The following is a 26,883-nucleotide window of genomic DNA, read 5'->3' on the forward strand; positions in this document are numbered from 1 at the left end:
AGGCTGGCAAAAGTGCCAGCACTTAGTGGCTGCAAATCCTCTTTAAATCTCACATTGACAAAATGTGACTGACTACAGCAGTAATCATAGTAAATTTTGTACACTCTGTAGGGATGGGTAAAACCATTCTTTTCAGAGATTGGATAAGAACTGCTCACTCTCTGGAATGAATCAGCTGCTTTTTGTGACTCACAAGTCACCACCATTCACTCACAAAAGTAAATGAAAGAAAGGCGCTTCATCTTTTTTAATTCAGATCACTATAGCAGCATTTTTATCGGATTTGGTCCTATTTTGAAAGAACATAGATAGAGAAGTAATAAGTTTATGTTAGGTCCCTAGTAGTTCCGAGATTTAAAAGTTCTATATTTCATCTGCTTTAAATATTTAAAATATTACAAAAAATTCCTAATTGCTTCTTATCAAGTGGGACAGTATATACAAATGCATGGTTTTGTGGCGATATATAATGATAAAATTTTATCAAGTTTCCAACCAAAACCAGTGGTTTAAATTCCACGAGCTTTCAGCCGAGTTCTCGTCAGCCATTGTCAATTGGTGACTGTCAAATGATTGCTGCTACCGTCCTTATATAGCTGCGCTGTCATCAGTGACATCACTGGTGCTCACTCCAGTGCCATATGTGGTAATGTTTTCATCTTGCGGTTGCTGCACTTGCATCAACTTCCGATGGCTGGGTTCCAAGCTGCGCTTAGCTGCAGGCCGCCATCTTTATTGAGGGGGTTGTCAGAAATTTTTAACTCAATCACCTCTTTTATAACACTATCCCAAAAACTGGTAGTTCATGTAATAACAAATGTCTCGGCAAATGCAGCATGGTGTCTGTTTTGTAAAGCATGTTCCATCACTGCTGATTTTTCAGGATACTGTAGGTATTGTATTCCACACAACACTGGACAATAGTACATACAATCTGTCTGAGATGCAACCCCATCTCAGAGAAGGAGATAGGGTGGTGTTGTAGGAGATAGGGTGGTGTTGTGTCATTATTCATGCATGTTCCCAGCAAAGACTCTTTAGATTTGCTCTCTCAGTTGTTTGAAGACACTGAAGTAGATTTATTTAAGCACGCTCTGACATCTTTGTATTTTTTGTGTGATGGAGATTATTTTAACCAGATAGACAGCATTGCGATGGGAAGCCCATTAGCTCCAATTATAGCCAACCTCTTCGTGTAGTACTTGGAGAACACCACCCTGGACACAGCTCCTGCAAAACCTGGTTGCTTTTATCATTACGTCGATGACACCTTCGTTGTGTGGCCTCATGGGCATGAGAAGCTGGGAGGATTTTTCAACCACATCAACAGCATCAATGATAACATCAGATTCATGATGGAAGTAGACAGATGGTGCCTAGCCTTTTCTAGATGTTCTTGTCCGTCGGAAAGAAAATGAGTGTCTCAGCCACAGTGTTTATCAGAAACCCACCCACACAGACAGGTATCTGCATGCTAGCAGCTATCACCATCCTTCACAGAAAAGTTCTGTTCTGAGGACATTGTTGCATCGAGCAGAAACTGTTTCAGATGCTGAAAGTCTTCCGAAGGAACTGAGCCTCCTGCGGAAAGTCTTCAAAGAAAGTGGCTACAACAACAGCCATATTTTGCAAGCTATCTTGCTGAACAAAACATAAGCAGAAGACCTCAGATGAGGGCTTGAAGAAGCTTGCATTCTTGCTGTTATGTAGCTCAATAACAGGAAAGATTAGCCAGCTTCTAAAGAAGCATAAAATCAATACAGTTTTTAGGCACCGACTAAAATTTGACAGCTAATGCAGCCTATGAAAGACTGTGTTCGACTCAGAACGCCAGGAGTATATAGAATACTGTGTGGATGTGGACAGTTCTATATCAGACAGAGTATACATACTATTGAACAGCACCGTGTGGAACACAAGAGATGTTTTCACCTGCGGTATCCTGAGAAATCAACATGGCAGAACATGCTATAGAGAATAGACACTGTATTACATTTGCTGAGACATCTGTTATTATGCAGTCGACTAGGTTTTGGGACAGTGGTATAAAAGAAGGGATCAAGTTAAAAATTTCTGAGAACACCTTCAATAAAGACTGTGGCCGGCAGCTAAGCAGAGCTTGGAACCAGGCCATCAGAAAGTTGAAGCAGGTGTGGCAAGCACGCCATGAAAACATTACTATATATGTCGCTGGATCGAGCACCAGTGATGTCACTGAAGACAGTGTGGCTGTCGAAGAACAGCAGCAGCAATCATTTGACATCACCACTTGACAACGGCCAAAGAGAATTCAGCCAAAAGCTCATGGATTTTAAACCACTGGATGCAACTGGAAACCCGAGAAAATTTTATCAAGTGGGACAGTTTTAAAAGCATGAATGATTCTTGTTATGTTTCCATGCAAAATTTGAAGACAAAATACAAATATAAGAATCATAACCTAATTGTAATTAAGTATCTACATTGAATCGTTTGGATAAATATGACAATATTATTGCCAAAGAAGACAAAATTAGTCAGTATGATGATTTATAAATGAAATTTGACCTATTTTACTGAAAGTGAATTAGTTCCTTTTCTTGGTGTATAGGTGTCATGCTTTTGAAAAGATACGTGTACAGGGCACTGATGTAGCTGGAATGCATAATATTTTCAGAACCAAATGGTGTAGTGTTGGCTAAACAATTTTCTGGTTTCCCACCAGTTTAAGGGATTACTTTTTCCAGAGAAATATGCCTCAAAAAAATATTTGTCTAGTTCAACAATTGCTGCACATTTCAGGTCAGGACTTCTTTACAGCTAAGAATACATTCCAAACAGCTATTCATATTTTATACACAACACTTAAGATATGTACTCTGTATCTTCAATGAAAACAGAAGTTATGACTTTCAGGGACCAGGAGCCAGTTACCAGCATTGTAGTAACAAGGAATCAGAAAATAGAAAGAGTAAACTCATTCAGTATCTAAGGAAATACTATCTCATTCATGACTGTAACTTACATAAAAAAGACTGTAAAAAAAATTTTAATTACATTAAGAGAACCATCTATAGGACCCTCAGAACTAAAGTAGGAAATGTCGGTAAAGACCAGTAAAGTCAAATATGGGAAACAATGTGTAGCCACACATTTTTGTACAGTGTTAGGAAGGAGTGCTATGAAAAACGTACTAGAAATTCCAGCTGATGGGTTTGAGTATAGGTACTGGAGTATGTTTGGAAGTCACTTTTGTACGCTTGTCTTGAATAACTCAAAAAATGTGGCCTCTAGCAAAAATGTATTTTGGTATAAAATTAAACTCCATTACATTTCATACAGAAAAGGTTATTTATTTACTTGGTAGGACTAATAGTTCATGCAAAGATAGTGAGAGAATACTGAAATCTTGCACGATATGCCTGCATTGTAGCTTTTGTAGTTGTAGCCCATTTGAGGTTGTTTCATGACTTGATAGAAAACAGGTGTCCTACATCAAATGGTTCATATCAGCTTCCTGTATGCTACTGTGGTATGTTGTAAAGAATTGTCATTTACCCTTGTATAATGCGGCAAAGTGTTTCCTCCATTAATGCAGTCTTCTGGAAAACTTCCCTTTCTTCATTTTTTATTCTTTTCTTGGCTGAGAAAAATTGTGCACATTAGTAAGAATGGAAAACCGTGCATGCACATTGTCTATAGCACATTTTTTTGCAGCTTGGGAAATGTCTCCTTCACCATGTGACATGAAATCATTGTCTGCCACAGACTCTTTGTCCTGCTCACTATTGTCAACAGAGAAACATTTTGGATCAGATGAGCTACCGCTCCTTTTTTTCCAAGTCACTGACAGCCCACTTCTTAAAAGGACCTGACTCTTTGAATTGGTTCCAAAGCGGATCACCCAACTTTAATACTGTGAAACCAGTAAACATACCACATGTACTTCCCAACTGATGTTAAATTAAAAGATTCAGTGTGTTTTTAACTTGAATGCTGCATATAATATTAGATTTTCTGACATAAAATTTAAAGACTTGCTTTCTTTTTATTATATTTTCCATTGTATTCTCTGAGTCTGTGCAGGCCTGTTAAGTTGGAGAATTTGTGTTGTCATATTCTGTAAGAATTGTATGAAATCCTGTAGAAAGTAACAACACAGAGATTTAGGTGTGCAGTTTCATCTATAAGAACAGTATTATTACAGAAGCAGTTGAAACTAAATTAGCAAGTGACTTTATAAAAAGAGATGGAGGTTTTTGCTTAAATTTTGCTAGGAATCCTGCTCTCTCTTGCTAGTCAAATAAAGGGGGGGGGGGGGGGGTTGGAATTAATGCTACTTGGTCATCTGCTGATCTGCTGGTGATTAATATCCACGCTAGATAACATATGACATTCATCACCTTCAGTTGTGTAGAGGCACTAGTTGTTTACAGTGTATGTGCTATCTTTCTGGACATGCCCCACATATTGAAGTTCAAAATTTCCATGCACAGTATTCTCTCATTGGACCTGTGGGCTGTGGATGTGTCGAAATTTCAGAAGTTGTTGAAGACAGCACCCGGCTGCATTTCCAAATATTGTTTGATGATGAATAGTTCGGTAGAATGTACCAAACACTGTACTTTCAAATTATCATTAGGGAAAACTGTATGTATGTGGGGATGGGGGAGGGGGTTGTTTTTACTTTACCATGCTCATATTGCTTTCAGCCCACCTCTACTACAGATGAAGTGTGTCTCTCTGAGTTTCAAAAAATTAACACAATATTTGGGAATAATTTTTGATGGATGATTTATGTGTTTACCAACCCTAAGACACATCAGATCAAAATTCCTCAAAGCATTCAGAATGTTACAGTAACTCAGCAACTTTCACATGGGGCAGAGGGAGCATATTTGATATAATTCTACAAGACTTACATGTGATCCCTAATGGATTATTGATGCCTAGTGTATGCTTCAGATTGAAAATTATATCTCAAAATTAATGATATGAATATAATAGAGGGAAATGTCAACACTATTCACCATGCTGGTATTGAGCTGGGAACAGAAGCATTTAGGGCCAACTTTGCTTCGAGACTCGGTGGTGAGGTTTGCAACCCACCAGTTGACTTTGGGTGATGTCTCGTTATGGTCTGTCAAGCACATCCATAAATTGCCTTTTATTATTATTGTTACTCAAATAAATGAGAACCCTTAATCCTCTTAACCCCAATGTTACTGCGCCTCCTTTCTCCAACAGCTCCTTACTCATTATTTCTCTCTAGCTGTCTCATGAGAAATACTGAAGCTACCGATACTACCCATTGGCATTGGTGCATGATGTAACCAGAATAGTGGACATAAACCACTTTTCAAAAGCCAATGTGTCTAAAACATGCATAATAACAAGAATATATTTATTCTCATGAAATCAAATTTGTTGGCTTCACTAACTTACAACTAAACTGTCATCTTTCAACGTAACCTAGAGTTCTCATTATTTCATCACATTTAAGATTTAGTATTCACATTCCATGGTTTTTCCAACTCATAGCAAAGCTGTCACTTTCCAAGACAATCTAGACTTTGGGCTATGTTACAGCTCAATCTGTCACCTGTGAATCTCCTGTAACACTTTTTAGTTTATTAATCTTCTGGCTATTGAACCCAAATATGGGAGCTGTACAGAGGGATTACTGTTCATTTCTAAATAAACCTAACCATGCAACCTGAATATAAACATGTATCTTTTATACTTTTCAGATATCAAAGTTTCTTGAATATAAAAACATGAAAAATTTCACTTTGAAATATCTACTACTACATCTACATCCACACCTACATCTACTTGTACATAGATACTCCACAAGCCACCGTATGGTACGTGGCGGAGGGTACAATGTACCACTACTAGTCATTCCCTCCCCTGTTCCACTCCGAATAGAGCGAGGGAAAAAATGACTGTCCATATGCCTCCATATGAGCTCCAATTTCTCATATCCTATCTTCACAGTCCTTATGCACAATGTATGTTGGCGACACTGGAATAATTCTGCGGTCAGCTTCAAATGTTGGTTCTCTAAATTTTCTCAATAGTGTCCCTCAAAAAGAACGTCACCTTCCCTCCAGGGATTCCTAATTGCTCAAACCTACCAGTGACAAATCTAGCAGCCTACCTCTAAATTTCTTTGATGTCTTCTTTCAATCCAACCTGGTAAAGATCCCAAACACTCTAGCAGTACTCAAGAATAGGTTGCACGTGTCCTATATGTGGTCTCCTATACATGTGAAACACACTTTCCTAAAATTCCCCCTATAAAGTGAAGTCGACCCTTTGCCTTCCATATCACAGTTCTCATATGCTCATTCCATTTTATATTGCTTTTCAGTCTTAAGTCCAGATATTTTAAGGAGTTGACTGTGTCAAGCAGGACACTATTAATATTGTATCCAAACATTACAGCTTTGTTCTTCCTATCCATCCACTTTAACCCCCTTGCGGGCCCGGGGATTACAATAGGCCCGAGGTATTCCTGCCTGTCGTAAGAGGTGACTAAAAGGAGTCTCATACCTTTTGGCCTTTATATGATGGTCCCCTTCAGGGTTTGACCTCAATTTTCCAAAATTTTCCCAATGAGCGAGCCAATTTGGGAAGGGCACCTTACATGGTGCATCGTGTCCATAGTGCATTGAGATGTTATGCCCACTTTCTTGTCATGGCATTGCAGTCCCGCTCATCCTCCATCTCTTTCAGGAGGACACCTTCCTGGGTGCATTTTCCTCCACCCACTATGCAGTGTCGTTTCCTGCACCGACGATGACAGTGTCCAGAATGAGATTTTCACTCTGCAGCTGAGTGTGCACTGATATGAAACTTCCTGGAAGATTAAAACAGTGAGACTAGGTACTAGCAGAAGTAAAGCTGTGAGGACGGGGCGTGAGTCGTGCTTGGGTAGCTCAGTTGGTAGAGCACTTGCCCGCAAAAGGCAAAGGTCCTGAGTTCGAGTCTTGGTTGGCCGAGCATGGTAGCCAGTCCACTGTGGTGGGGCCGCCATGTACCCTGTCAGTTGTAGCCCCCTGACTACACATGGATCACTGTGCTGATGCCTGTGCCATTAACTCCCCATGTATGCCAAGGAGTAGATGCCCGTCACCCTGGGGCATCGGGACTCCTGGCAATGGCCATCCTGCCAGGTGGCCTTTGTTGCAGCTGGGTGGCGCCCGTGGGGAGGGCCTCTGGTCGGAGTGAGTGGCATCAGGGTGGATGAGGCGTGATGAAGTGTACCACGTCGTCACTTGCTGGTGATCAAATGCCAGCAGTCTCTTAAACATTCCAAGTCTCAGTACAATGCAAGGAAGTATGATCCTAAATTGTTCCCCTCCCTGGTCACACCATGGGAGGAATGCCAGGCTAAGGATGGCAGTGAACTTTATTCGCCCCGGTATCTCGTATGTATGAGAGCTGATGGGGACTCGTTTGTCTCAATGAAGCCTCAGTTTTTTGTTGTAGAGCATTTAGAGGACAAGTTTGGGGAGGTGGAGGGCTTGTCCAAAATGCGGTTAGGGTCAGTCTTGATAAAAACTGCATCATCTGCCCAGTCACGGGCACTACTCACTTGTGACAAGCTGGGGGATGTTTCCATTACCATCACACCTCATAACAGCTTAAATATGGTCCAGGGTATTATATTCTGCAGGGACCTTCATTTGCAGTCTGATCACGAGTTGCGTGCCAACTTTGAGCGATGAGGAGTTCATTTCGTCCGGCGTGTCCATTGGGGTCTGAGGGATAATCAGGTTGCCACCAGTGCCTTCATTTTGGCTTTTGAGGGTGACACATTACCAGAGAAGGGCAAGGTGATGGTTTATCACTGTGATGTCAAGCCGTATATCCCTCCCCCAAGGTGGTGCATTAAGTGCTTAAGTTCAGCCATATGTCTTCCTGCTGTACTCCCAGCATCACATGTCAAGATTGTGCACGTCCATCTGATCCCAATACTCCATATACCCCGCCTCCCATCTGTGTCAGCTACAGGGAGCATCATTCCCCTTGCTCACCAGACTACAGGATTTTACAGCAAGAAAGGAAAATCATGGAATACAAGACCCTGGACTGAGGTGAAAAGGAAATTTGAGCGGCTACATCCTGTGGCTACGACCTCCTCTTGTGCTGCTGTTGCGAGAAAAGTTGTAGCCCCATCAGTTCCGCAAGTTCCAGTTGGCTGTCAGAGCTGCAAGACTACACCTGCCTCCTTGATGGTGGGGGGCACTCCTGTCCCCTGTTGCTCTCATACTACCTACTTCAGGAGCACTGTCCCCCCAACCATTGGACACACCAGTCCCCACTTCTCAACCAGGAAAGCGTTAAGTCTGAAGTGCCAAAAGCAGCTGGTCATAGGGCTTCACGATCGTCCACAGTCCCAGACACTGAACCAGTGAAGCCCTCCCAGCAAGAGAAACCCAAGGATCAGTGAGAGAAATCCAGAAAGAAGTCCCCCAAGACCAAGGGACTTGCGGTGGCACCCTCACCACCGCTGCCTACAAGCTCTGCGTCTGAGGATGAGGTGAAGATTCTGGCGTCCGCTGAAGACCTAGATCTCACCAGACCCTCAGACACAATGGATACAGTCTGTTCAGGAAATAAATCGGTGGCAGCAGGTGACCCTGAGGCATAGACTGCCTCATTGAGTGTTTCATGCCTTCCCAGTCTCACAATCAAGTCATCCTCCAGTGGAATTGCAGTAGTTTTTCCACCACCTGGCTGAGCTATGGCAACTGTTAAACTTTACACCTGCTTTCTGCATTGCCCTCCAGGAAACCTGGTTTCCAGCAATACAGCTCCTGCCCTTCACAGCTACAGGGGATATTACAAGAACTGTAGCGAATATAATAGTGTCAGGTGGAGTTTGCGTTTATGTCCTGAACTCGGTATGTAGTGAACCTGTGCCCCTTCAAACTCCTCTTAAGCTGTGCCTGTAAGGATGCGGACAATGCAGGAAATAACTGTCTGCAACATATATCTCTCTCCAGATGGTGCGGTACCCCTGAATGTATTGGCTGTACTGATTGATCAACTCCCTAAACCTTTCCTCCTTTTGGGATATTTTGATGCCCATAATCCCTTGTGGGGTAGCACCATGCTTACTGGCCATGGCAGAGATGTGGAAAACTTACTGTCCCAACTTGACCTCCACCTCTAAATACTAGGGCCACCACACATTTCAGTGTGGCTCATGGTAGTTACTTGGCCATTGATTTATCAATTTGTAGCCCAGGACTTATCCCATCTATCCACAGGAGAGGACATGACGACCTGTATGGTAGTGACCACATCCTCATCTTACTGTCAGTGCCTCGGCATCATGCCCATGGACGCCTACCAAGATGGGCTTTAAACAAGGCAGACTGGGTAGTCATCACCTCTGTTGTCACCATTGAATCTTCCCCACATGGTACCATTGATGTTGTGATTGAGCGGGTCACTACAACAATCTCCTCTGCGGCGGAAAAGTGGTCCCTCATTCTCTAGAGTGCACCCAGCGAAAGACAGTCCCTTTGTGGTTGCCGGAAGTCGCTGAGGCAATTAAAGACTGTCGGTGAGTTCTACAGCGACATAAGTAGCACCCTTCCTTAGAGCATCTAATAGCCTTTAAGTGGTTCCATTCCCATGTTTGCTTGCTTATAAAACGATGGAAACAGGGGTGTTGGGAGAGGTACTTGTCGACCATTGGGTGCCATATGTCACATTCCCAAGTCTGGACTAAGATCAGACGTCTTTTTGGGTACCAAACCCCAACAGGTGTCCCTGGCATTAACATCAATGGCATGCTCTCTACCAACACAGTCGTGATCGCCAAGCACATTGCTGAGCACTATGCTCAAGCCTCTGCACCAGAGAACTACCCCCCAGCATTTTGTACCCTCAAACGGCGAATGGAGAGCAAAGTCCTCTCATTCACTACATGCCACAGTGAACTCTATAACGCCCCCTTTACAGAGCGCTAGCTCCTCAGCACCTTTGCATATTGCCCTGACACAGCTATCGGGCTGGATCGGATCCATGGTCAGATGATTAAACATCTCTCATCTGACTACAAGCGATATCTCCTCATCATCTTCAACCGGATCTGGTGTGATAGCGTCTTCCCATGGCAATGGTGGGAGAGCACCATCATTCCAGTGCTAAAACCCGGTAAAAATCCACTTGATGTTGATAGCTATCAGCCCATCAGCCTCTCCAACGTTCTCTGTAAGCTGCTGTAACATATGGTATGTTGGCGGTTAGGTTGGGTCCTGGAGTCACTTGGCCTACTGACTCCATGTCAGGGCAGCTTCGGCCAGGATTGCTCTACCACTGATAATCTTGTGTCCCTTGAGTCTGCCATCTGAACAGCCTTTTCCAGATGCCAACACCTGGTTGCCGTCTTTTTTGACTTACATAAAGCATACGACACGACCTGGCGTCATCATATCCTTGCCACATTGTATGAATGGGGTCTCTGGGGCCAGCTCCCGATTTTTATCCAAAACTTCCTGTCACTCCGTACTTTCTATGTCCAAGTTGGTGCCTGCCATAGTACTCCCGTATTCAGGAGAATGGCATTCCGTAGGACTCTGTATTGTATCTCTATTTTTAGTGGCCATTAACGGCCTAGCAGCGGCTGTAGGGCTGTCGGTCTCCCCTTCTCTGTATGCGGATGACTTCTGCATTTTGTATTGCTCCTCCAGTACTGGTGTTGCTGAGCAGCGCCTACAGGGAGCCATTCACAAGAGGTAGTCTTGGACTCTAGCCCACCGCTACCAGTTTTGAGCCGCAAAGTCATGTTTACAGTTCATCGGCATCGTACCATTCATCCAGAACCAGAATATTATCTTAATGACAATCCACTCACTGTAGTGGAGATATATCGATTCTTAGGACTGGTTTTCGACACCTGATTGACTTGGCTACCTCACCTTCCTCAGCTTAAGTGGATGTGCTGGCAGGACCTCATGCCCTCCACTGCCTGAGCAACACAAACTGGGGTGCAGCAGCTCTACAGAGCCCTTGTTCAATCCCACCTTGACTATGGGAGTCTGGTTTACTGTTCGGCTGTGCCCTCAGTGTTGCGTTTACTCGACCCAGTGCACCACTGTGGCATTCGCCTCGTGACGGTAGCTTTTACAAGAAGTCCAGTGACCAGTGTCCTGATGGAGGCCGCGGTCACTCCATTGCGAATCCGACATGTACCACTGCTCTCCAGATATGTTGCATACATTCGTAGTTCCCCTGAGCATCCGAATTACTGTCTCTTTTTCCCATCCATGGCATTTCATCTCCCGCATCGGTGGCCCAGGTCAGGGCTCACAATTGCGGTTCACGTGCGATCCCTTCTCACTCAGCTGGAGTCCCCTTTACCACCTCTACTTGAGGTCCGTTTACATACACCTCCATGGTGTACACCTCAGCCAAAGCTTCGTCTGGGCCTTTCGCATGCCCATAAGGACTCTGTTAACTCTGCTGCTCTCCGCTTTCACTTCCTCTCAATTCTTGACTTGTTCCGGGGTTCTGAAATTGTTTACACCAATGGCTCGATGGCTGATGGTAATGTTGACTTTGCTTATGTCCACAGAGACCATATTGAACAGCATGCCTTGCCCGCTGGCTGCAGTGTATTCACTGCAGAGCTTGTGGCTATATCTTATGCACTTCAGTACATCTGTTCCTGTTCTGGTGAGTCATTTCTTCTCTGTTCTGACTCCCTGAGCAGCTTACAAGCTATTGACCAGTGCTACCCTCACCATCCTTTGGTAGCGAACATTCAGGAGTGCATCTCTGCCCTGGAAAGGTCCAGTCACTCAGTGGCGTTTGTGTGGACCCCAGGACACGTCGGAATCCCAGGCAATGGACTTTCTGACAGGCTGACCAAACAGGCTATACTGAAACCACTCCTGGAGATGGGCATCTGTGAACCTGACCTGCGTTCTGTCTTACGCTGCAAGGTTTTTCGGCTTTGGGAGATGGAGTGGTATAACAGAATGCACAACAAACTACGTGCCATTAAGGAGACTGCGAATGTGTGGAAGTCTTCCCTATGGGCTTTTTGCAGGGAATCAGTTGTCCTTTGTTGGCTCTGCATTGGCCATACGTGGCTCACACATGGTTACCTCCTCTGTCGCGAGGACCCACCTCAGTGTCACTGTGGCTCCCAAATGACAGTCATCCACCTCTTACTGGATTGCCCACTTTTAGCTGCTCTGCTGCAGACTTTTAACTTTTCCCAGCACCCTACCTTCAGTGTTGGGAGACAATGCCTCACCAGCAGCTTTAGTTCTATGTTTTATTCATGAGGGTTAGTTTTATCATTGGATCTGAGTTTTAGCACGTGTTCTTTGTCCTCCATCCTAGAACTTTTAGGGTGGAGGTTTTAATGTGTTGCAGTGGGTAATTGTTCTACTGGGACAAGGGACCGATGACCACACAGTTTGCCCCCCCCACCTACAGCCCGTCCCCCTTTTAAACCAACCAACCAACCAACTTTCCCCATTAACTTGCATGTTTCCATCTTTAGAGCTTGCTGCCATTCGTCACACCAATTAGAAATTTTGTCTAAGTTGTTCTGTATCTTCCTACAGTCACTCAACTTTGATACCTTACCGTACACCACAGCATCGTCAGAAAACAGCCGCAGATTGTTGACCACCCTGTCCACCAAATCATTGATGTATATAGAGAACAACAGTCCTATCACACTTCCCTGTGCACTCCTGACAATACCCTCGTCTCTGATGAAGGCTTGCCACTGAGGACAACTTACTGGATTCTAGCACTTAAGAAGTCTTTGAGCTGCTTGGATATCTGGCATATGCCTGTACCTTTGTTAACAGACTTTAATACTGTACCATGTCAAATGCTTTCTGGAACTCTAGAAATATGGGAATCAGCCTATTGCTCTTCATCCATAGTTCACAATATAACACTGAGTGTAGGGCAAGCTGAGTTTCACACTAGCCATGCTTTCTAAAACCATGCCGGTTCATGGCCACCAGCTTCTCAGTCTCAAGAATGTTTATTATATTCAAACAGAGAATATGTTCAAGGATACTGCAGCAAACTGAAGTTAGGAATATTGGTCTGAAATTTTGTGGGTCCGTTCTTTTACCCTACATATATACTGGAGTTACCTGCACTTTCTTGCTGTCACTTGGGACTTTTTGCTGGATAAGAGATTCATGATAAATGCAAGCTAGCTAAGGGGCCAATAATGTAGAGTACTCTTTGTAAAATTGAACTGGTATTCCATCTGGACCTAGTGGTGTATTTGTTTCTAATCTCTCAGCTTTTTCTCTATGCCAGGGATGCTTATTACTATGTCATTCATACTTGAGTCTATCCAATGGTCAAATGATGGTACATTTATACAATTCTCCTGTGTGAACAATTTCTGGAATGTGAAATTTAAAATTTTGGTTTTCATTTTGCTATCTTCAAATGCCACACCAGACTGATCAACATGAGAGTAAATGGATATAATGACAGTACAAATCAGTATGACTTAATTTTATCAAACACTGGAAACTTAAGGTTGAAATGTCAACAATATTAGGAAAAAGATAAGTTGCTACTCATCCGCAGCTCTGACCAGATGGAACTGCTGGCGGTAGCAGTCGTGTGCTTGCTTGGGTGAATGTGTGTGTGTTTTGCTGAAGAAGACTTTGGCTGGAAATATAGTCTTTAGCTTGTGCACATCTGCAACTCAACCTGTCATCTTTACGATAAGTAGCAATGTGTGCTTTTCCTAACATTGTTACTTCATTTTACTATCTTTTTTCTGGTACATAATGCACTCGCTAATAATGTCTAGGCTTATACACTCTTATTTTTAACAGTTAAGCTCATTTCACATTCTTGCTGGCGTATCCATTGCTACGTAGTATTTCCACATTGATTTAATAGGTCATCTCTGTTCATGGAAGCCGTTCCTTCCACCAACAGAAGTCACTGACCAACAACTGCAAAACTATTTCTTTGAAAAATTTCATACATAACTCCATCAGTTTTTCTGCAAATAAACAGATTCATAAATTACTTTTCCCTAATAATCAACTGTTTAGCAACTTCTTCAGGAAGTTTATGCACAACACTGTGAGCACGTGTTAAGGAACCCAAACAATGATCCCCCTGCTCACAAACCTGTGCATGACTGTTTGTGCTTGGGCATTGTTGTCATTAAACAGCAAGATAATGGCCCCACAAGTGAAAAGGTGCACTCAGCTTTGGATGTGCCAAAAACCAATGAGTAAAGAGTATTAAAGGTAGCAGTACTTCTTACATATGCCACAACTTCTGCTGCAGAAAATTATATACAAGCAAAACAAATATTGTCAAACTTATGTTTTATAACTGTTTTCATCCAAATGAAGTAATGTGCCACTTCATTGTGTCAAGTGCCACAGCAAACATTCAATATCAGTAGGATAACATTGTCCCACTCATGTTTTGTGTCCATACTATTACTCCTGTCCCCCATGCCCCCACCCCACCTCTACCCCTGCCCCTGCCCTCAACCCCCACCCTTTACCCAATCACATTTCATTTCCCTTTTTTATCCTCACCTTCTTCTTACTGCTCCACACAAAGCAGTCTCTCACACCATTCAGGCTACAACGATTTGACAATGTGTGTGTGTGTGTGTGTGTGTGTGTGTGTGTGTGTGTGTGTGTGTGTGTGTGTGTGTGTGTGCTTGTCAGGCTACAAGTAATGAAGTGGATCTACAGTTTTATTTTTTATTTAGCAAGACCAGAGTAGGCTTTCAGGCACTCTACTACATCAGACTTGCATATCACTCATCACCTAGAGGGTGATGGGTTATCATTACTCATTGTTGATAATTTTGAATTATGGGAGGAAATTTCATTTATTGCAGAAAGCTGAGGCCGAACTGGCTTATGAACTACAAGCAGCAAAGACAAAGCAACGAATCAAAGAAGAGCAGATGCAGATTCTTGTTGTAGAACGAAGCCAAGAGATTGCAGTCCAGGACCAAGAAATTCAGCGAAGGGAGAGAGAACTTGAAGCTACTATAAGACGTCCTGCAGAAGCAGAGAAGTATAAGTAAGAGATGGAGCTATGTTGGTTTTATTGGCTGTTTCAGAATAACAGCGAACTATGGTTAAAAACTTATTACTTTCAAGCAGGACTGCACAGGGTGTTCAAAAATTCCCATTATAAACTTCCAAGACTTGTAGAGGGGAGTGAGTATATGATATTTTGAACTGGAACCTACGTCCAGAAATTTACAGTTTCCATTCTGTAACAGTTTCAATTCAGATGTGTCAAGTGTCCACATCTGCTGAAGGAAAAATAAGTCACAGAGTTTCTTATCCTGATATGCAATAGGGTAGACAGGATGATGTGTACTTTGTCAGAGGGTCACCTGATGTCACTTCACATCTACCTTGCTGTGAGACCTGTTCAATGCCTGAATGCACAGACATGCTCCTTGTGTATAGTGAAGCTCAAGGTAACAGAAGAGATGTTAGTGTGGGTGTATCATGAATGTTTTCCACAACGTAGCATACCACTGCACAAATTTTTTGCCCAAGTTATGCAGCGGCTCAGAGAAACAGGACCTTCACTGTGAGGAGGCAGGTCTGTGATGCTCCACAGCAACACCACACACATGTATTTGAAGATGATGTACTTCATGGCATTGAAGAGAGCCCATCAATGAGTCCTCAAAACAACTGACTGTGAAATGGGTGCTAGTCACAGTATCGTCAGGGACATTTTTCATGACCAACAATTACAATGTTATAACTTACAAAGGTTGCACACTATGGGTTCAGCCAATTTTCCAAAACACGTTGCCTACTGCACATGGTTCCTGAACTGTTGCATCAACACACCCATGTTTCCACATCAAATTCTGTTCACAGATGAATGTAAGTTTACTAGGGACTGTGTTCTGAATTCATGAAACAGCCATGTCGGGGCAGATGAAAACCCTTGTGCCACACCTATTCAGTGATTTCAGCAATGGTTTGGTATTAATGTGTGGGTAGATATTTTGGATGGTATGTGATTGGGCCTTCCACTCTAGCTAACTCACCCTGCATAATCTTCATACAAAATGTATTGGATCCATTCTTGGAATCTGTGCTACTCGATAGTCATCAGGAAAAGTGGTTTCAGCATGATGGTGCACAACCTCAATTATCATGTGCAGTTCGGAGATATTTCAACAGACGATATGGTGGAAGATGGATAGGCCAAAGTGGTCCAGCAATGTGACCAGAGTGGTCACAGATTTAACTCCTATTCTGTTCACAGATGAGTATAAGTTTGCTAGGGACTGTGTTCTGAATTCATGGAAACAGCCATGTCAGGGCTGGAGTCATATGCGAAGTTTAATTTGCAAGTCTCCTACAGAGACAGAGGAAGATCTGCTGGTAAGAGTTCTGGGTGCTGCACTAGAAATAGAAGAGACATCAGGTTGTTTGGAGAGTGTGTACCAGAACATGCTTTGTAGGTACAATGTCTGTACCTACAAACAATGTTCTGGTACATACTCTCCATCCCGCATGTTGTCTCTTCAATTTCTAGTGCAGCGGCTAGAACGATGTCTGCAACAATGTTGGTGGTCGCTACATCAAGCCGTTGTTGTAATGCATCAGTACTGTTCTGTGTGTACAGTATGTGGGATTCCTTTTTTTGTTTTGGAATAACTATAACACTTAATGCTTAAGTATTAATACAGACAAACATGCTAAAGTGTTAAGTGGCTATTTCATTATGTTTCCTTCTGAATTGTTACCCAATAATTGTATTGTGTCATGCCCAATTACATTCCTCAAGCAGCACTGGATGAATTAAACATCTGAATTGAAACAGTTTTAGATATGGGTTCCTATTCAAAATATTATGTGCTCACTCCCTTCTACAAGTCCTCGAAGTTTGTAATGGGAACTTCTGAACACCCTGCACATAAAATCGCCTTCAAATTTCATACTTGAACTGTTCCATCTCTCTTGAAGTTCATACCAGGTTTATTCAGAAATTAATACCCATTTTACAATTTAAAAAATAGCCATCAACAATTTGTTAACAAAAATATTTATTGATGTGACCTTAAAACTTTTTCACATTCTGTAGTTAGATATTTATTGCACAGTAAATACTTGCTTTGTATTGCTGATCCATGCTTCTCCAATGACCTGCCCAGATAGTTACATTCATTAGCACACAGTTTCTGGTACTCAAGGGGGTGCACCAGCCCCAGATCAGATCTGCCAGATGAATTAACGAAATGACAAGAGCCAGTGTTCTGGCGAGCCTGGATGTGGTTTTTAGGTAGTTTCACACATTTGACTAGGTGAATACCAGGCTGGTACCAAAGTCATGTCTCAGTCACATGATTCACAAACATTCAGAAAACATTCACATAGTATCACATGGGATAACAATATATGCAGACAATTGGGGTACACAATTTCCATCCCGGTAGAAAGGGGTGGTTACCGGAAGGGCATCTGGTCACCCTATACCACTAATATTGACAAATCCAATAATTAAAATGCCAATCCCATGAAGATATGGGATACAGGCCAGGAAAAAGACGAAGACTTCTCTACTATTGGGACCTTCTTGAAATGCTTAATGTACATGACAATTAAAATACAAATAATCACGGAATAAGTTTACATGATTCAAAATACAGTGTAGAAATCTTTCGTCCCTTAGGTAAGTATTACCTTTGCCAACAAGAAGAGTAACCTGACATAGAATTCAAATTTCCAAGTCATGGATCAGCAGTTTTAATGGGTGTCTCTCAGACATAGTGTGGCCCCATGTTCTTTGCACATCAAAATTGTCATACATGTGAAGCTAGGTTACAAACCGAACTTACAGAAGTAACTAGAAAGAGGCCTCGTAACAGCAAAATAATGAAGGCGGGTGACGATATTGAAATGTATAATCAGTGCAAAAGTTCTTACGTACAAGACAATTCATTTATACCACCTTGTACACCAGGTACAGTTGACTTACCGGAAGCAAAACAATGCCTCTAGTGTCGATGATACAAAAAACTTTTTGAGGTTAATAGGTTCAGTTAGAGAGTTAATAAAAGACAATTTGAAAATGATGCAACTCGACACTGATCATTACAAAATTCTAGGTTAAAGCATCTAGCATCACATCTTTTTTTTTTTAACAAAAAGTGGAAAAGTGCAAAAAAGTATTATACTGGCTGCTAAAAATGGTCCCACTAATGCTTAAATCCAAATCGAGAGTCCGTTATTGAGTTTGTAACACACAGGTCTAGTACAAATATTCAAAATTCAAATCAAAGTGCATCACAGCCCCTAAATTCATTATAAAACTGAGTGGGGACAGGAAAACAACATTGCAATTATGACAGGCCTATGTAATGTATTGGAGCAAGTTATAATAGTTATAATAATAATAATAATGAGCCTACAAATCCATGAAGCAACACAGAACCGATCTCTGAATAATATTTCTGTTAACAGAATAAATCAGTAATTATGAGAATAGTCTTTCTCTGTGAGTCTTTCAGAGGAGAAACTTTTACCCAGTAGAAATACAGACCGGCATGAGGTACATCAAGGAGAAGAACTGCTCATTGTAGTGATTATCAAATACCATCCACTACAGAACAACAGACAGCATGCACGAAGTGATATAAGACTGCACTTCAGAAACCTGTAGAGGCCTGGCATCCATTTCAGAAACCTGTAGAGGCATGGCATCTGCCATGGAATGAGTCAGAAATTCAACTGCCAGACATAGAAAAAATCTGATAACAGACACTGGTGATGAGCAAGAAGTGCTGTTTGGAGAGAAAAGGTTATTGTTCCATTTAGGAAAAGTGAAAAATGCCACAACAACTGAAAATGTAGAAAAATTTCTGGAAAAATTCTTTCCAGGTTACAGCAACTTTCAAGCATAGAAACTAGAAACTAAGATTGTAATCAGTAATTTTAAGATTGGTGCCGAATTTCAGCTAAAGGACAAAGTAATGGACATTACTGTTTGTAGTTCTTATTCCAGAGATCAACCAGTGCCCCTGTAAAATGGAGTGTGAAATTGAAAACCCGGGCCATGTATTCACACAAGAAATGATGTTAGTGCTGACATAAAATGCCTTTAGTTATATCAAGTACTAATGTGCAGTGTTGTAAGAACCAAGGTGAACCTTTTATCTTTTTTTTTTTTTTTGACATAGTGAAACCAGATGTTTTATGTATCTGTGAGTGCTGGTTGACTGAAGGAGATGGTGACTATTACAGATCTGTTGACTAGGTGCATAGTGGTGTGTCACTGTATGCAAACAAAAAGCTTAATGTACAGGAAATCGTATAAAAAAAATTTATGTACGGACAAGGATCATGAACTGGCTACAATAGTGTTAACAAATATAGATCTCATTATTATCCCTGTATATCATTCACCAGAAAGTAAATTTGAAAACTTTATTGTACAGATGGGGAACTGTTTATCTTACCTTACAGGCCTTAAGTCTAAATATGCATTGTGTGGTGACTTCTAAAGCTTTATAAACAGCTGTGGACTGTTTGTAGCAAACTAACTCCCAAAAATGGGTGATGACTGTCTAGACCCCATTATTACCAACTTCAATACTTTGGATTATAATAACAGTGTAGTTGTACCAGTGATTGCAGATCACAATACAGTAGTGATGTAACTCAATATGAAAAGCAACAGTAAATTGCAATGAAGCACACAGCATTCAAGCTACACATTCAGTAGAAGGATTATTGAAGAAGAGAGACTGAATGACCCGAAAGCAGCACTGTCTGGTGTAAACTGACAGCAGGAAATTGCAAGAATGGGGGGGGGGGGGGGGGGCAGTGACTCATATGAATGTCTGTTCCACACCTTAAGAATGAAATTTGGTTACATGTTTGCAATAATCCCCAAGAAGATACCTGTGGGCAAATGACAAGGGAGGGAAAAACCTATTAAATGGAAGATGTGGTATAAACCTGAGTTAAATAAACTAAAATGCATTGTCAGAATGTTCAGGAACTGAATGAAGATAGCTTTAGTTCTTCCAACTAAAGGGCTGCTTCATTGTAACTACTTAAGGGCCCAGAGATATTACAGAAAGAGAGTGGAGGATGCAGGAAAGAAATACGACGACAGGGTCATTAAATCCCTGTAAATCAACTTGGAATATGGTAAATGAGCAGAGGAAGTAGTTTACCTCTGCCTTAAATTCCTGTAGTTGTGATGTCTTCAATCAGACTATCCTAACAAAGTATAGTGAAAAATACTGAAAGTGAAATACCAGACTCATGCTTAGATTCTATGGCTCACATAAAAAAATGTAAGCCATTGCACTATTAAAAACCAAAATTTAGTGCACCCCAAGGACATTGTAAAAATAGTGAATTCATAAAAGCATTCAGAGAGTGCAGATATCTATAGCATGTCCTGCACAGTGTTAGAAGAAATTATTCTGGAGTTTGCTCAACCACTAGCCACAGTAATCAACGAATGTTTATCCTTCCGTGTCTTCACATAACTCCTGAAACTGGCATGGACAGTACCAGTCTATCAAAATGTGAAGTGTCCAGTTTTACATCAATTACAATAATCCCAATTTTAGCTAAAAGTTATGGTGCCTGTGTTAAAGCACCAGATACTAAGTTGCTTTGAATACAATAAACTCTTCCAGGACACACAGCATGGTTTTTGAAAAAGAAAATCAATGGTCAGAGCAGCATTGGACTTAATTAAAAAGATATGGCAGAGGTCAGAGGACAAAGGGAGTTGGCACTGACACTCTATGACCTTAGTAAGGCATCTGACTCTGTCTCACACAAGCTACTGCTCAGTAAACTAAAGTGTTTGGTATTGGAGGTGGTGTTCTGGCAACTCTTCAATCTTACCTTGAATACCAAAGGCGGATGTCAGTCCATAGATTAATCTCCCAAGAACGTAAGTTGGAGCACAGTGTACCCCAGGGATCCATCAGAGGACCTCCCTTGTTTCTTATTTATGTCAGTGATATAGAGTGTAACAATCATACTTTACAGTTTGCTGATTATGACACCACCTTTTCTACGAAAGGAAAAACTGCCCCGCAAGCTCTCCAAGCAACAGATGTGCCCTTCAGAAACATCAAAGAATGTTTTGTCAAAAATAAAAATAAAATTAATTAAGAAAAAATGCATCATCTTATGTGCAGCCTCAGCAGCATTACATGGCATGGTCACTGTCAAACTGTAGGGCTCCATGACTGACAGCAAGCTATCAGTGAGTGAGCACACAGTGTATGTGTTCTCCAAGCTCTCCCACATAATACACCTTCTGAGGGGAGTAAAGAGTCTATTAACTGACTGACCAGTACCATGTAACAGTGTATTCAGATTCTTTATTGGTCATTCAGCATTATTACATGCAATAGGCTTCGTCAGTTCACTTAACCTATTAATTTCACAAAATAAAATTTTACGTAATTAACTTGATATTGGGCATTTCTAAAAATTCTTCTAATGAATATAATGGATTAGTTAACAAGAAGTTATGAACATTTTCTTTAAATAATTTGTCAGGCTTGATTGACCCATTTTTAGACAATTTGTTATATATTTTAATTGCCATATACTTATGACTATTGTTAGTTTTAGCTAATCTATTCTGTGACTACAGCAGAGAAGTACGGGTTTTGTATAGTAGTCATGCCTTTGATTTGTTACACTTAAATTAGGTAGTTCAGCAAGTATGTAGTTAACACTGTCAAAAATATATAAATTAATAACTGTTAAAATTTTATATTTAATGAACAATGGTTTACAATGTGTTCTATTATCTACCTTAGCCATTACTCTGATTGCTTTCTTCTGGATCACCATAATTTCATTTATTTTTGTGCTGTTTCCCCAGAGTATTAACCCATACCTTAAAACAGATTGAAAAAAGGCAAAGTATGCTGTCCTTACATACTCAAATGTCACACAACACATAAGTCTCTTCAGCAAATATATAACTCTTGATAACCTAACCACAATGAGATCAACATGAGAGTTCCATGTTAGACTGTTGTCAAGTACGATACCTAAAAACTTTGCCTTTTGTTTTTCTATTTTTGTAGTCTTTGATAGACTGAACCACATATTCTGGGTCTTCTCCTCATTTAATAGCAGACCATTGGCATTAAACCATGATGTTGCATTTTCTTTCCCAATTTCATATCACTTAAAAGGTTATCAAGTACATGGTTTACAGATAGAAAAGTTGTGTCATCTCCATACATATATGTCTTTACATCTATATTTCCTGGTAAGTCATTTATGTGTACAAGGAAAAGAAGTAGTCCCAATTTAGATCCCTGTGGCACTCCGTGTTGAACCTCAAGTATGTTTGACAGATGACTTCCTGAACTCACCACCTGTTTCCTTTTATCGAGGTATGATTTGATGAGTTTTAAACTTTTATCACATATTCCATAGTACTCAAGTTTAGAGAGCAAAAGTGAGTGGTCAACACAGTCAAAAGTTTTTGCTCATATCACATAAGGTTACCTGTGTGTGCACATGGTCCTCAAATGCTGCTAGAATGTCTCTGACTAAGAGCTCTATGGCATGTATAGCTGACCTTCCTTTTCTGTAACCAAACTGTGATGCACTTAACATATCATTTAGTTCTAGGTACTCATACATCTGGTGATATATTATGCCTTCAAAGACTTTTCCTAGTACTAGAATTAGTGAAATTGGTCTGTAGTTTGCAGGATCTGATTTGACACCCTTCTTAAAGACTGGAGTTACCTTGGATAGTTTGAGAGGATCAGGAAAAAAAAACCCTTCTATGAGACACAGGTTTATAGAATATGTTAATGGTTCCGCAATGTACTGTATGAGTTCTTTCAATAGATTGTTTGACATATTAAAAATATCTGTACTGTATGAATTTTTCATTTCTTTGACTATTTTAAGAACTTCATGTTGGCGTACCTCTTTAAAGTGTTTCAATGATGATCTGGCCCTATTATGATTTAGGTTTGTTCTCTTAAGATAATCTATACATGTTACATTGGATTTACTGATCAACTTTTTGATATCATCAGCACAGCTTACAAAATATTTATTGAATGTATCTGCTGGTATTGGGACTGTCTTGTCAAAGTTTCTGACTTCACCTTTAACAGTATTAATTACTGACCAGGCTGTTTTGCATCGGTTTTTACTATTTTTTATGAGATTTGTGTTGTATCTTTGTTTCGCCAATTGCAACTCTTTCTTATACAGTTTCTTAGTGATTTTTTCAAGATCCTTAATTTCATTAGAATTGTTTACTTTGGCAAGGCACTTGAACAGCAGTAGCTTATTTTTTAGATTTTCCAGTACTTTGGTGTACCAAAATTTACCCTTTCTTGTTTTGTGGTATTTCTTTTGAACAATATGGGCTTGTAAAGTACCTGTTAAGTAATTGTGGAATGTTTCGTAAACTGTTTGGGCACTGGAATCAGTTTTGAAATAATTTGTGTGTTAGTTTTATGAGATTGTGTTTTGTTAATATTAAGGTATTAGATTTTGTTAAATTTTGTGCAGCCTTGCTCTCATTCCCTTTTATAAAATGTCTTAACTCTACTGTTCACATGGAGTGGTCTGAGAAAACAAATTCCTTTACCTTGGTGGAGTACATATCACGAGCACAGTTGACAAAAGCATTATCCAAGCACACTTGTAGTCTTGTTGGTTCTGAATTTACATGATGGAAGTTGTGCTGCCTTAGCATATTCAGTAACTTATTTACACTGGGTTTGTTACATGTTACATCAAAGCTTGAATTAAAGTCTCCCCCAATGACAGTTACATACTGTTTCCATTTCGTTATGTAGCAGAGTACACTGTCTAAATTATCTAAAAAAGTTTTATCATCTGAGTCAGGGGAATGGTAGATACATAGTATGATAAGTTTCATTATATCGCATATGATCCCGGTAATTTCAGAGTGTTTCTCTACACATGCCCAACTAAGATCTAGTGCTCTACACTCTATTTCATTTGAAACATAGATAACAGTACCACCATAACGGTACTGAGATCTGCAAAAACTGTTTCCATGTTTATAACCTTCTGGTACATAGTATTGTATTTGTTCTGGTTTAAGCCAATGTTCTGATAGACATAAGAAAGAATACTTATTCTGTGGCAATGACTGCTCCAGAATTTCAACTTTACTTTCAAGACCCTGAATGTTTAAAAATAGGATGTTGTTGTGACTTATCTGTGAGTTAGCAGGCTGGTTTTTCACATTTTTATTTTCTTCTTGGCTTGAAACTATAAAAAATTATCACTAAATGACACAGATGTATTTTTCCTTTGGCTCCTCCTTAAGTTACATACTATGTCATATCCACATTAATTATGGACTACTGTTATGGGGGCACTCTTCAGGTTGCGAGCACATGTAAATGCTAAAAAAATTTGTTAGTATCATCACTTCAAGCAAAAGACTAGAGCACTGGAAGCCTATACAGGGGTGTCTCGAATCTTTTTGTCAGATTGAAATGGGTGATAGTGGGCCACAACTGGTCATACTTAGACAGGGAACCAGTGGTCAGAAATTCATATTTATTGTTTTATGGACATACACAGCGTACATCTTGTAACAAGAGTGTAGCTTATAGTAATTGTTCAAGCCAACACCCTCCAGTCTCAATGCTTGTATTGCAATGGTACATGCAGTTCTGGTGCCACCCACATCAGTGGCAGCAAGAAGCAGTTTTCTGTTAACTTATGGGCAGGCTTCATCTGAGATTATTTGATGGGACATTAATTGCTGCCTCCCCATTTAACTGGTCCCGTGTGACCTGATGTTCCTGTGAGATGTGCTGCGTCTTGGACACTGCATCCCTTGTTGTCTGCGATAGGATGTGACTTCAACAAGATGGCGCACCAGCCCACTGCAATGATAATCCACGAGCACTTGAACAACACATACCCCCATCATTGGATTGGAAGAGGTGGTCCTGTCCCATGGCCATTGTTATCACCAGATCTCGCACCTCTGGGGTTTTTCCTCTGCAGTTATGTCAAGACATTTGTGTATGAAACCCCTGTAGAAATAGATGAAGACCTGCTTGCTAGGGTCCAAGCTGTCCATCTCCTGGTGCAACAGACACCAGGGATCTTTGAGAGTGCAGCAGAATTCATGTATCATTGCCACGCATGCACTGAGACTGGCTGTCACCGTTTTGAACAATTATTATGAGCTATGTTGTGAGTGTATGCTGAGTATGTCCATAATACAATAAATATGCATTTCCAATTCTTGGTTCCCTTTCTCCTTATAATTGGTTGTGGACCCACTATCACCTGTTTCAACTTAACCCAAAAGGTCCAAGATCCACTGTATTTGGCCAGTTAGGAACAATGACCATTTTCAGCTTTTTCACCAGTATGTGCTTTTGCACTCAACAGTGTAAGAGAAAACTAAGGGTCTTTCAGCATGAGACAAGACATACAGTACATAATTATGACACGTGCAACAAGAGGCACTTTGAAATACAAAGCTGTAGGCTGTCTGGAACACAAGATAGTTTTCCAGTGGTTGCTCTAAAAATATTCAAAACATTGTCTCAAGAAATCCAATGTCTGTTGCCAGGAACATTCAAAAGGAGAATTTCACAGGCCTAGAAAGAGCACCTTTTATACTCTGTTTAAGAATTTTTCAACAGTGACCAAATTGATTGGACAAAATAATATTGTTTTCATATGTTATGTGTATTATCATTCTGAACAACATTTTTCATATGTTATATGAAAAATTGTAAAATCTCATATTGTTTATTTACTTCTGATTTAGTCTGTCCAGTCATGACTGTTAAACAATGCAGATCCAGTAGTAAAGTAATAACAAACATGCATCAATGCAAATTTTAGTAGATAAAAACTAACCAAATTTTAGTAGATAAAAACTAAGTATATCATATTCACTGAGAATTACTTTGGTTTAGACTGCTGTTGCACATCAAAGAAAGACATGTGACAGCAGAAACCAGTGTAATCTATAGACATGTGACAGCAGAAGTCAGTGTAATCTATAGTAACAATTTTGTACCTCTATTAGGAAAGCTGGAAGACCCAAATTTCCTTAGCTTCTCAGTTTGTTCACTTTTTGTCATGCAGTTGAAAGGGCTTATTTCTGTGTGATAATTTGTTATGAATTCTGTTTGTGCATGACTGAGCATATCTTCAGCAATTGAATTTAGAGAATCTTCTCTTCCTTGGCCATGATCTTTTGTTGATTCAATGAATTAAAACAAAAGAAATTTCCTGGAAAATGGGAGTTTATCCAGGTGCCTGCGACCATTGATAAAAAGGAAATTACATTTTGACATATTGTGTGTGGCTTTTGTCTTGGGATCATTGGCTGACACTTGTTTAACAGATTTTTCTGTCTTAAGGACTCATTGGTCCTAAGAAAACATTTGTGCCCTCATGGGGTTTGATGGCAGTTATCTCCAATACTTCCCACAATATATTCAGTTTTGGAAGCTCAAAATCATTGTTCAGTGTGATAACCTGTGATAAAACTGAATTGTACAATTTGATCTTGAGATGCAGTGCCAATTACGCAAATGGATCTTACCAGTCAGTGCTTGTCTGACATAAGTTTGTAAAAGAATTTTATGCTTTTTTTCTCTACAAGTTATTATTATTATTATTATTATTATTATTATTATTATTATTATTATTATAGTTAATATACACTCCTGGAAATGGAAAAAAGAACACATTGACACCGGTGTGTCAGACCCACCATACTTGCTCCGGACATTGCGAGAGGGCTGTACAAGCAATGATCACACGCACGGCACAGCGGACACACCAGGAACCGCGGTGTTGGCCGTAGAATGGCGCTAGCTGCGCAGCATTT

At 40.6% G+C, this 26,883-nt stretch overlaps 1 protein-coding gene across 1 annotated transcript in view; it reads left to right on the forward strand.

Moving 5' to 3' along the window:
- Positions 1-26,883, forward strand: part of LOC126412958 (flotillin-1) — a 139,633-nt gene that overhangs the window by 92,220 nt on the left and 20,530 nt on the right. Inside the window, exon 8 of the mRNA XM_050082853.1 lies at positions 14,873-15,060. Coding sequence (XP_049938810.1) covers positions 14,873-15,060 — 188 coding nt within the window. The remainder of the gene's footprint in view (positions 1-14,872; positions 15,061-26,883) is intronic.

The sequence above is a fragment of the Schistocerca serialis genome, chromosome 1 (genome assembly GCF_023864345.2).
Source record: "Schistocerca serialis cubense isolate TAMUIC-IGC-003099 chromosome 1, iqSchSeri2.2, whole genome shotgun sequence".
In the NCBI taxonomy this organism is placed as follows: Eukaryota; Metazoa; Arthropoda; class Insecta; order Orthoptera; family Acrididae; genus Schistocerca; species Schistocerca serialis.